Raw genomic sequence first — 13,718 nt, 5'->3', positions numbered from 1 at the left:
CTTAGGGGTGTAGAGCCATGTATTAGGGGTGTAGAGCCATGTATCTAAATAATTAGGGGTGTAGAGCCATGTATCTAAAAGGTCAATTTCACATGGAAGGATTCTAGAAAGTGCGGTATAAATTTATTTCATTAGTATACTTTTAACAATTTGATTTTGACAACAAAAAATGACTTATACCTCATGTATATGTATATGTATGTGTGTTTACATATAACATAAAATCTAAATGTGTAAAAATTACTAGAAGGTACAAAATATTTTCTTTTCATCATTAGTTTTATTTTCATCCTAAAGTTTTAATTTATTGAAAAATCAAGTGAGTGAATTGATTCAGTACAGATCATTACTAATACTTTATCTGCACCACCATTTGTTTCTCTCAAAGCATTGGAAAGGCTATGAAAAATAATGAAAATAAATCACTGTCCAGTTTGATTACTTTTCATACTTATCCCTTACAAATTCTGAACTTCAATACAGAAAAAATGGAGTATATACATCTTAGCTATGTTGAAACATGCTAGTTTTATGGTAAAGAACATTTAAAGGCTACCATTGTGCTATTTTTCTATATCTGGACGTGATCCATATATTTAAGTGGGGTGTGTATGTGTGTGTGTGTGTGTGTGTGTGTGTGTGTGTGTGTATGAGCGGTTTTCCTTAAAAACTGTAGCTATATATTCTAATAATTTTCTATAATTATGTCAAGAATATAGTACTAGTGCATTTGGTTTTGCCCAACATTTTAGCAATTTGTTTGTAAAAATATTAATAAACTAGTATTGTGCTAGCTTTTCTCTTTGTCCACTGAATACAAGATAAGTTGACCCATTTATTTACAGGCTCAACAAGGGCAATCCATTTCATGCTATAGCACTGACCCTTAACAAAGATCTTGTAAATGAGTAGCCTGTTACAATATGTACAAGTGACCTTTAATTGCACCAAGAGGCTTTTTGTTACAAGGGTTTTCAATGCCACACCATAGCTACAGTATAAGTTGGTAAAACACTTCTTAGGTTGTTGAACAGAAATATCACAACCCCTCTTCCCGTCAAAATATATACATAAAAAAAGCTTGAGGCATTTATCTAAGTCTACACCATAATAATGCCTTTTAGATGACTATTGATGAGAAAGATAAGCTGCTTTTCCAATCATGTAAGAATTAAATATTTAGAACTTCCATAAACAATTCATTAAGTTATTACAAATGTAGTCAAATACAACCTTGTTTTTAATAAATAGCCTTTGGAAACAAAAACAGTTATTTCAAACTTGTTACTAGTTTCATTTTATAACAGGAAATTTTAATTTTAGTACAAGACACCTCTTCCCTCTTTCTACTAAATAATTATATACCTGGAAATTTTACAACTTTGAAATGTTTAGGGAAGAATCATATATCCAAGAAAGCAGAGCCAAATACTCAAATACCTTCCAGAAGTTATTTATGTTGAGTAATGATACTTAAAACAAAATTGCAATAACGTATAGGGTTAGATATTTCAACTGATTTACTCAGAAATTTCTGAAGGAGTGCAATATATTTTTGACAGTCTTACAAAATATTGAAACCAAATACTCCATTTCATTGAGCCATTCATATTAAGTTTCCTATTTCTGGAAGGCTCATGACAAAATGATTTAGTCTGATTCTCTACAACAATGGCGGGTTGACTTGACGGCACCTGACACAACAGTTCAGGGAACTTTACGAGAACTGTACCGGATACAAAGAACCTGAACTGGCTGCTCTATGAAATGTCCACTGTGGTATGGAGTTGTGACAGTAATAACTCTGATGAAACTTTAATTTCCACTTAAATAAGAGGACTGCTTTACTAGATTTTTGGGGAAAGGCATTTCCATTCCACCCTAGTTTCTCTTAATTATTTATTATGGTCCCCCATGTTCTACCTTTTAAAAACTAATCACTTATATGTAATCTCATATTTCCTTAATGAGGAACACAATTTCTTCTATTAAACTTTAGGAAACCTTGTCAGTAATATTGATAAATAAAAAAAATTCACAATCATAAGATTTACTGCTAATTTTGTTTAAGGTGGTATTCAAAGGACTTCCAATAAATAAAACATATGCAACAGAAAAAGAAGTAGGTATCAGTAAGAATGTATCAAACCTTTATTAGAATCAGCTATGATAAATCAAAAGGAGGCAAAAACTAGAAATTTGAAAAACTGAATTTGGTACCTTACTACCTTATAAGTTGTATATAATTTAATTGTCTCACAAATAATTTTTGAGGCTTCAAAGATAACATACATAAAATAATTAAAAAATATAAGCTATAACAACATGGCAACTATGAGCAAATTAATATTTGCAAAAATATCTGACTATAGAACTTAAGTGAACTTAATTATACTATATTATTATAATTAAATTTGGGATACTTTTGAACCATATCAAAATAGTGGACTGAAACAAGGGAGCCACATTTCTTTGTATGGAGTACTTTCCTCACCTAAGATCTAGAAATCCTACAGAAGTGGTTAGCGTTTTAGGGAATGGCTTTATGTCTTTTGCAAATTAATTTTTTATTAAAAAACCCATACCTACCAAATACAAGAAGTCAGTAAAAATATAAGGAAAGAACACTCTCACAATCCTCATGTTATATAAGGGAGAAGCTATGATTAATCCAATCTGAATTTTATAAGGTATTTATAATAAAAATAGAGTAGATATGCTTATTAGGAACACAAGAATTTTTGACTTGAATTTTAACAGATTATATATCAATGCGTGTGTGTGTATTTTTGAAGTTTGTTCTATTTTATGTCTCCGGGCAGAGGCTTTCTGGCTCACGCACGATGAGATGTGAGAGTACATCTTGTGGTGTGGTGAGTAGTCGGTGTTTAGGAGCCCAGGCTTTAGAATCAGTGTTATTTCTTTCAGTTATTAACTCTGACTTTGGATAGGTTAGGTTACTTGATCTCTTTGAACCTTAAATTTCCTCACTTGTAAAATGTAGGTAATAATGGTATCAGTAGTTGTGAGATCTCTGAGGTAATGGCTATAAAGCACTTGCAATAGTCCCAAGCTGTTAAACACTCAACAAAACTTTTTATTTTTAAATCAATAATAATTAACAGAGCTCCTGAACATGTTAACTTTCCAGGGTAATTCTGTACATGGAGTTAAAAGTTCTGGATTTAATCCTAGCTCTATGACTTTGGGAAGGTTACCTAACTCCTTATATTTCCTCACATTAAAATGTGTGTTGGGGCATCTGGGTGGCTCAGTTGGTTAAGCATCTGACTTCGGCTTAGGTCATGATCTCACAGTTGGTGTGTTCAAGCCCTCCATCAGGCTCTCTGCTGTCAGCACAGAGCCCGCTTCAGATCCTCTGTCCTTCTCTCTCTCTGCCCCTCTCCCACTTGAGCTCTTTCTCAAAAATAAATAAACAAAAAAAATGTATGTAATAATGCCTATAGCAAGAGTTCCTGTGAGTATCAAATAAGATTAAATATGGTAGTGTATGGGAAAGCACTGAACACAATGCTGAGAACAAATGAGACAAGCAAGGGAGGGGCATAGAGGGAGAAAGAGGATCCCAAGCAGGCTCAGTGCTGTCAGTGCAGAGCCTGATGTGGGTCTCGATATCATGAACTGTGAGATCAAGACCGGAGCCGAATCAAGACTCTGATGCTTAACCAATGAAGCCACCCAGGCACTCCCCAAATATATGTTTTAAAATACACTGTGGTAGACATGAGTTACTTTAAAAATAGTACTTTAACAATTTAACAAATATTTATGGAACACCTACTGTATGTACTCAGGATTTAGTCACAGAAAAAAACGATGTCCCTAATCTTGTGAAGCTTACAGCAAATAAAGCTGAGTAGTTGAAAAAGAACAAATTAAGTGATAATCAACTATAGTAATACATGTTACATTGAGAATTAAAATAGGGTACAGGACAGTAGATAACTGAGTGAATACTTCAGATGGGCCAGTGAGGGAAGACCTCTCTAAGGAGATTCAGATATTTAATCTGCAATCCAATGACAAGAAAAAGCCACGAACATATGGAGGGATGAACATTCTGGACTTTTGGTGGCAAAGACATTGAGGGAGGACTAAAGATGTTTTGGGTATAAAATTATTCCCAAAGCTACCTACAATAATCACAAAGCTCATAAATACCATATTTATTAAGCTCTATAATCTGTTATTACTCTTCCAGGCACCTTGGAGGTTATATTGGTAAAATATATGTTCTTACCGTCTAGCTGATGAAATGGGACAGCCATGATTTGTCATCATTTTCTGTTTCCTGTGTTTCTATTTTCCTTAGACACCATGAACAGCACATCGGGGGAGAAAGTGTTTTAGGGAGTACCATATTAACTGGGTGAGTTCTGCTATACCACTTCTACAAATGCTTTAAGAAAATCCTTAAAGCATTGCAATACATAAATAAATGTCTGTATCTGCAAAATTTAGGAAAGGAGCAATTTTTTTTCTCTCTTTTCATCCTTAGACGATTCTGAATCTGTACTATCCTGGTCTCAACTGTGAGATTACTATACTATGGATACCACAGGATCTTTAACAGATTCATGGGCTGAAGACTATTTGGCAAGATTCTAAACATTAGACTTTTGCTTTGTGCCACAGTCTTGCTAATTATATTTCCTGACTAAAATGTAGTAGAATTAGTAGAAAAATAAGTGCAATGTGAAATATTAGACTCTAAGTTCAATTTATAAAATGACCATTTGTACATAAAAATTATTCACAGTCAAGGTGTCATAAGATTAATTTAAAAATACTCAAAGAAACAGGATTCACTTAATGTAACAAAGTATAAATATAATATTTCAGTTGCTGATGACCATACAGAAACTTTAAGATACGTAATAGCTAAACATGAATTTACTCTTCCTTGCCAAATGAAGCAATGATGTTCTGCCAGCCCAAGTCACAGGAAGCATGTGAAATGAACACAAAAGCAAACAGGCCTTATGCTGCCTAAGGGAAAGTCAGCAAGATGGCAGCTTCAATCATTCGGAATAATACTAAAGCAGCCTTAGGCTTTTCTCAGAATGGAAACATGTCACTATTACTGCAATATTCCAACAAATCAGAATGCAGAGAAAAGAACACTTATGCAATCACATACTGGAAGGGCACTTTACTCAACATTTAAGTGGAAAATAATTATAAAGAAACTTCAGAAAAATTGTCAGTGAACATAAATGACTCAGGAAAAAATGTTTTCTTTCAATGTGCTTAATAGATTTTTAAAAAGCTTGCCACTTAGAAACAATTTCCTTTTACACTCTCCTTAAGGAATTATTAACGTAAACACTAATTTTTGTGAAGTGGTAAGTGAAAAGTTTGGGAGTCAGCCTGCCTGTAAGAGGTATTCATTTTCCCCCTGATATAGTACTATCACTTTGGAAGTTTGATCAGAGAGGGGATAAGCTTTCCCAACGTTTATATAGGAAGTTAAAAAATACTTCAAATATTTGGGAACTTCCCTAGTCAGTATACTTTTAGCGTGTGTCTAGTCATGTAGCCATCTATGGTCAATCATCAAAAAATCAAAGGCAAATTGGCATGACTCAACCCTAACTTTTAATACCGCATGATTGTGTCGTGTAAGCTTGTTTTGTGTGAGAGCTGCTGTGGTTTTAGCAGAGAGATTAACAACCGGACCTAAGCTGGCCTCCAAACCTTGCCCTGCTGATGCCTCAAGCTCTTTGAAGTCTGACCATCATACCTGGCAAAACAACAGTGAGAACTAGGATGGTGTCAGATCTAATCAAATTGTTCGCTGCAGCAAGCTAACTATGGGGTTCACTAATTGGCCCAATTGCGGATTATACCTTTTGCTACAGATTCAAGACAATAATTTAGTTAAATGATGTTTTTTTTTTTCCTTATCTCTTCTAATTAAGATTCCAATGTGGGAAGAAATAGGATTAGACAGTCTCAAAACTGTGTTCCCCTTAAGGTGGTATGCACTTTTGATAGGCTCACTATGCCATGTGAGATATGTAAGAGCACAGTATTACCAACTTCTTGAGAGTCTGTGAAATCTATATGACCATACTGTATGTTTACATTACTTGGGAATTAAAGTGTAAATACAGTGATGGTAATATAATGAATATATTGAGATGTAAACATGGAGAAAATGACATTTCCATTGTTAAAAAATGCTCATTTGAATTTGCTTTTGATAAGTGATTTGGTCTATATGAACAGAGGCCTATGTTACACTTTGATTTTCTTTTGCTAACTGCAATCTATCTGGGAACTGAGCATTTCAATATTTGTGGAGGGCATCATTATCAGAAAAGGCGTATTGGACTACATGGCTCATCGTGCTACAACTTAATGCTCTTGAGGCAGTCATTTATGTTTCCATTTTTTATTTTAGTGACATAATTATTAACTGACAAATAAGTCAACCATCTCTCCCCTTTAGTTCTAGGTATACTAAACAGTCACCTTTCTATTTCCCATTTAAAACTGAAAAGCCTATTGATACAAAATTTGGCAAGTAAGGAAACCCAGGACCAAAGATACCATGCAACTCTACATTGTCCAGCATTGTCAAAGTGACTGATATCCTTGTAGTTTGCAAGAGTTTATGTTTTTCCAATATGTAAAAATTTCAAATAATTCTACTGAATCACATTAAATATATTATAGTACTATATAAAACTAATTTATACTTATGGCATCTAATATTTTGGTGTTAATACTTAAAGAATGAATTTTCTAAGTAAGTGCATCAAAAATAGTTGTTACTTAATAAACACTGGTTAATCAATTCTTCTGTGAGAAAAAGTTCTTAATGACTGGGGAGGTATTGGAGTCCTGTATTTGGAACTGGGGGAAAAATTAAAGACAGTCTTGAGACTGTCTTAATTTACTTCAATTTTCTGGGCTCTCAATATTCATGCAGGGTGCAAGACTCACATAAATATACTATTTATGAAAATTACTATTTTTGGACCAATTAAAGCCTATGTAAGTATTGTTTATCCTTATTTTGAAAATTTGCAGTGAATGGTGTATGCCTTTTGTATATTTCAGTGTAACCCAGTAATCATACTTTCTGACCTGAAATTAACACTGAATCTTAGAGCTGGAAAACTGTCCCATTACCAAAGCAGAAACTCTGTTGGTAATAACTTTAATATAGAGACTGTAACTAATGTGATAACATGCTATTACTATTTATGTTAGAAAATCAGGTTATTAGAATGTGTTAAAATATGATCAAGCTGAACTACAGAAAATCACAATAGCAAAATATTATTAAATGCAAGTAAAAATGCTGCTGTTATGAGGTCATTAAATTAAATGAAAATGAAGTCACAATGAATTGCAAATTCGGCCAAATCTTACTAGTTTAGGAATTATAATTACATCATAATTACTAATATAAAGAAAAAAAAAACTGGTTAATGATCATCCCAACAATAGAGAGGCAAAAATTACAGAAACTGAAAAAAAATACAAGTCTAAGTAGTTATTTCAGCTTAGAAGTGAAGCTATTGCACCCAAATTATATTTCTTACAGAACTTAATGGAGAAGGTAGTATTTATAGGTCACTTGACCAATGGAGCTTATATAGTATTTATAGCTGTATTATTTGGACAATTTTTCAAACGCCACAACTTATCTCTATACATATATTTCAGCAAAGATTTTATACCTGCTAAGTGTACAGCTCTGTGCTTAATTCTGGGATAGATATGAAGATGAAAAAGACAGTTTCATAGTAAAACCTTTCGTTATAAAATGTTTAATTACTATATAGAAGTATAAATAAGCCAATAGAAGTCCTGGTATACAATAAAGGGTTAGTAAATCTTACTATGATTGAATAAAGGTTATGTGGTAAGGCCAAGAAAGAAGTAGTATGTCATGGTTAATCAAATATGCTAGAGAGTTATGTACAGTTTACAAGGATTATGAATTTTCAAAGAATTGGAAAGCTATTGTTTTAAACCTGAAGTCATACTTAATCAACCTTAAATTTTCTCTTCTGCTTACCCAGAATGCATGCCAGGATATTAGTGTCATTACTATAGATGTGATTCTGCTATGGTTTTTGTAGAGGGGCTAATTTATAGAGCTTCATAGCTGATGAATACTATTAGTAAAAATTTACTATGATTAGATGAATGTTTCCACTTGAGTCTGAATAATACACATTTAAGAAGAAAGAAATATTCTTTTGCCTTTTCCAAATCATTCAAAGAAATTTAAGACTGCTGGCTAAAATTGCTCTGCTTGTGGGAGGTCCTTGGTGGCTGTTAGTTAGGCCAAAAAAAAAAAAAAATCAGTTTTCATATATAAAATGGGCATTTAATAAATCAAAGAAAGGGTACCCTAAAATAGAGAAGAGGGCATTTTCCTATTTCTTTTGCCCCTTGTTTTCAACCATGCCAACTTTTGAGACCATGTGACCATAGTAAATTCCAACATGTAAGAAATCTACCTGTGTGGAATCAGAAAACTTATTTCTGCTTTACCTGCTAAACCACGCTTCCCTTCTGAAAGTAAAACACAGATTCAATGCCTGCTGTATTATAGTCTCACACTTTACAGACTAGTAGAGTATACATTTTATTCATTTTTTTTAGTATCAGAGCAGTTTTAAACAAAACATTTGTTGTACATATGAAAACAATATTACTTGATAGATAATTTTTCCCTTAATAAAGGAATCCTCTTGCTTCCAATCTCTATATCACCAAAAACTTGCTATCTGTTTGAGAATGCATTTTAGAAGGTAAAACACTATATTTAAATTATTTAATCTTATGTGAACCACATGATTTTATCCTATTATAGTTATATCTGTATATGCATCTATTAGGTTTATTTCATTCTTTAGTTCATATTTTTTTCTAATCACCAAATTGAATTTTATGGCATAAGTAAATAAATTATTTGGAATGTGTTTTACCTACCTTTCTATGTATAAAAATACCTTATTGATTAGGTTATAAGTCAAAAAGGTAAAGGATTTGATCACCTGTATTAAATATTAACTTTTTAAAAACCAACCATCTATTTGTGTTTTGCTTTCAAATATTGCTTCCAAACCACAGGGTGATCAATTCTAATTGTTCTTGGTTTAGAATGTTGGGAATAGAAGAGAGGAAGTGGAACAGAAACCTATGTGGTTTATAAAAGATCTTACATCAGCTCCAATGGTAAAGTGTAGTCACTATTGGAACCTAAATTTATCAAAGGAGAGGTTCCACTTGACATTATTAAGGTCTTCTATTTCTATCCTTCATCCCCAATATAAGACCAAATGTGTGTTCATGTATGTGTTGTATATGTGTGTGTGAGACAGAGATGGAGAGGGAGAGGGAGAGGGAGTGGGAGAGACAGAGACAGAGACAGAGACAGAGAGAACATGATTCACACTACAGTGCTACATTTTTCTCTAGGTACAATATTTTTTTCACTAGGGAATCTGCTTGCTTAGTTTAGACCTGAGACCTTAGACCTGGTTGTCAGAATACTCATCTTGGAAGAGAGATGTCATATGGAGGAAAAAAAAAAACAATTTACATCTTTCATTAAAAATATAAATTCTACTTAAAAGAAAATGATGAGGCATGCTTTCCTTGTGACACTAACTATAACTTTATCCCTCTAAAAATTTTCAGCAAAATGTTGCTGAATATTGGTAAATAATAATGGTAAATTTCTCAGTATTCTATCAGAAAAACTGAAAGCAAGTTTGAACAATTACAGTGTTGGGTTCCATTTCAATGGTTTCTTTTGAGAACTAAAGCAAATTAGCTCAAGAATCAGTATTTCTACACTCTCGTTCTCTTGGCTCTAAGTGGCTTTTGAAGGGCGCATCCCCAGATGAGAAACTTCTAACACTCCTGCAGAGATGGCCTGCTTGAAGAACTGGCTGCCTGATTAACTATTAACTGCTCTCAATAGGATTAGATAATTAAGGACATTGATGACCATTAATTAGGAGGAGGGCACATTAATTTGTCACTGGATAGGGCCCTTACAATGATTTATAGGTTAGTGCTACTTGCAAATGTGAAGGGAAAGAGAAAAAGAGAGAGAACCATTAAGTTACCTTATCAAGTGGCCAGCTAAAGAGGGCAGAGGGTCAAAAAAGGGCCAAAGTGGTCACTTAAGGGTGAAGTCCCAAACACCAAAGCAGTGCCAAGCCACATTGACCATCATTTGGTGATGAAGTTAAAAATATGCTAATTTATTGGTGGCAATTCTCTCTTTTTATGGTTTCAAGCAGTTAAGACAAGTGGCCTGCTTAAGAGCTTTTCATTTGAAAAGAGATTAAACAAAATGGTTTGTCAAGGCTGCTTGGCTGTTTTATGTCTTTGTTAAAAAAAATTGCACGGACTATACTGATAACTATCACATCACCTAAAAGCCATCTCTCCCTGAGCATTTATTTTGTTAATAAATACATCAACTCTAATTGCTTAATAGTGCTATGTTCATTTGCTCTTTAGCAAGATTAAGGTGAAATAAATCTTTCATACTACTACTTTCTGTCAGTATTGCTTGCATAAAGGTCATAAAAAAAGTTTAAGTTTTGTAGAAAATTTACATAAAGACATTGGTGTAAATTTTACTTTGTTTTGTTCAGCATGGAAAGTGGAAAGGTGATTTCATTAATAGTAAAGAAAACTGCTTTTAGAATATAGGTAAGGATCCTCTTTTCTTAGCTATACACAACTGTGGGTAGCATTCACATTCTACACACAAATAAGCACAGCTCATTAACATTTAATTAAATATGTTTTGAAAGCCTTGGAAATACTCATGCCATACTTATCATAGAAGTTTGGAGTTTACTTCAAACAATATTGAAAACAAAGTCATTTTTGCTATACTCTAATGATATTCCATTAAAAGAGGAAAAATAAGATAGTCTAACATTTTTTTGTTACACCAAAAGAATATAAAAATATTAGCAGGAAACACTTTCTAAGAATTTCATTAAAGTAAAAAATATATACATACATACATACATATACACACACACATACATATATATGTGTGTATGTATATAATTGTACACAGACATTTATACACACACACACACGCATAGACTATTTAACCTCAAGACCATGAACTAAAATATAAAAATTCTCTCTTACCTCAATGGTGAATAGCTTCCTTTTTAATTTGAAAGCTAAGTCTTTGACATCGGATACATCATAAATCAAGTTATTAAGCCGAGGAATTTGCCGAATATGAATCAAACCTTGTGAAAAGAAAATTAAAAGAACAAAAATTTAAAAACACTGTCTTAGATACATAAATCAAAGAGTCTTACAGCAGAATCCTGTAAATTTACACACAAGCATCCTCCCCTTTTAAAACTGGAGCTTACTACCAGGAGCAATGAAGCAAATGGTGTGATTATACTCAAGTAATCAAGCAGAATAAGATAAACAGAAATCCTTGTGCGAGGAAAACTAATTGCACTTTGGTACAGAAGTACAGATGTAAAGAGGGATCTTAATACTTGTCAAAACTACAGCCGGTTTGTGTGTGATTTTCTCTTGTATTTACAGTAAGCAAATATGGCTATCACCTTGCATGCTGCCCACGGCACCACTGAGTGATCTTTATTTTATTAAATGCACCAGTAAGCAGCCAGCAAAACAAGGCTTATGGGTTACTGATAACCAGTGAAGCACTAGTGAAAAGTATTTCATTTTGTACCTTATTAATGACTTGAGCAAACCATTGAAGAAAACTACATTTCAGAGCTCACTCTAGGATCAAACATTAACCCCTATGCCATCCCAAGACACTCATTTCTGTGGCATGTTAGACCTTTATGTAGCTGTTATAAGCTTTGTAACAGTGCTAGGTAAACCGTGAGCTTTGGCCTCTTGTCAGTAGAAACACTTGCTAATTTTTTCTGACAAGGGCACTGGATGGCTTTTGTGCAGCTTAATGCAGTTTCTGACTAAACTCGGGGTCATTTGCCACAGATGAAGATATGCAAGATTCTTCAGTGCATCTCTCTGACTGATTCAGCCTATATTTAAAATCATCATCCCAAAGATATTGATCCCTAAACGTGGGAGAAGAAGGCAAATCCAAATCTGAGCAAATTAGACACATCTTATTTAAAGAACTGTTTCCCTAGTGCACAGTTTTGTGTGTGTTTGAATGCTTAGTAATGTATATATTTGTTTTAGCTTAAAAGGGTTAAACCTCCAGATGCTTAACTTTCTAAATGGTCCCTTCAAAAATAATTCACTGAACTATCTGATTTAATTCATTAAACTTAAAAAAATGCTACAAGTGTTAAGAAGACAGCTTTTAGATACAAATTAAAAAGATCTCAGAGCTATTTAGTAAAATACTTTAGAAATAAGCACACCAGACTTTCACTAGCACATTCCTTATTTTAACTTGGTATGTACTTGTTTAGTTGTTAAATCAGGAGGCCTCCCACAATGAATAAATATAGTTTATCAGGTCCTTCATATTAACAGAAATGCTACTTGTCAAAACCACTTGTGAATCTGCTGTTAATCATTTATTAATTCAGAGATTTCAGCACACACACAAAAAAAATCACAGCCTTTCACTCTCAAAATGTTTTAATCAAAATGATTGACTTGGAATATAAAATATAATTTGACTAAATTTATTGGGTCATAATACTTACAAATGATACTAAGATATAATTTATTAAGGTAATAATTAACTTAGGTTGTCCTAAAAGAACATAGGCATAATAAAAAATGAAAAATAGTTTATTCAATGATAAGACAAATAAGTCTTAGGGATGTAATGTGTAGCATGGTGGCTATGCTTAATGATACTGTATTGTACATTTGAAAGTAGCTAAGACAATAGATCTTAAAAGTTCTCATCACTAGGAAAAAAATACTGTAAACTATGTGAGGTGATGTATGTTAATTAAACTTAACTGTGGCAATCATTTCACAATACCTACATCTATCACATCATTATTTTGTACACCTCAAACTAATACAATGTTGTATGTCAACTGGAGTTCAATAACAAAAAAAAGAAATAGTTTGAACTTATTAGTCTTCTTCCTATAATAGTGACAATAGTATATTAAATAATTATATATAGGGTTAATCTGGGCATATAGCATACTTGAAGTTATGTAAGTTAATAATCACGAGGCAAATCATTTTGTGTAGCTTTTCTTCATAGCTTATATTTTCTAGCCTTTAAATAATACTTGATTGTTAGATTGTGCTATTTTATTGTTCTTTTTTTTTAAAGATTGTATGTTGCTTCTTCAAAGCACTGGCAGTTATCATATAAAGTATCTTATAATCTTTTTTTTTTTGTCGACTCTAGGAATTGCCATAGTCCTGCAATCACAATCTTATACAATTTTCTTGTGGCTTCAAATAAGCTATTCAGTCTTTAAAGGTTTCCATGAAAGTACCGTAGGTCCACAATAGTAACAGCAAAAATTAATATGTGTTCAGCACAAATAGGTAAAAATCCATCATTCACCATACTCCATATTTAATTTAGAGCTAAGATATGCAAAACTATTAAACTTTTCCTATCTCAAAGGCTCTGTTTAAGAACCTTTATTTAAAAAATCTTCAAATTAATCAAATGACCAAAACACTACTAAAAACTTCAAATAAGGGGCACCTAGGTGGCTCTGTTGATTGAGCATCTGACT

At 32.9% G+C, this 13,718-nt stretch overlaps 1 protein-coding gene across 1 annotated transcript in view; it reads right to left on the bottom strand.

The window, feature by feature from the left end:
* ELP4 (elongator acetyltransferase complex subunit 4) overlaps nt 1-13,718 on the bottom strand; it is a 244,620-nt gene that overhangs the window by 116,260 nt on the left and 114,642 nt on the right. The window contains exon 9 of the mRNA XM_047823524.1: nt 11,176-11,282. Coding sequence (XP_047679480.1) covers nt 11,176-11,282 — 107 coding nt within the window. The remainder of the gene's footprint in view (nt 1-11,175; nt 11,283-13,718) is intronic.

The sequence above is a fragment of the Prionailurus viverrinus genome, chromosome D1, assembly GCF_022837055.1.
Source record: "Prionailurus viverrinus isolate Anna chromosome D1, UM_Priviv_1.0, whole genome shotgun sequence".
NCBI classification, from domain to species: Eukaryota; Metazoa; Chordata; class Mammalia; order Carnivora; family Felidae; genus Prionailurus; species Prionailurus viverrinus.
Note: the sequence above shows the minus strand (reverse complement) of the source record. Positions and strands in the feature narration are given on the sequence as shown.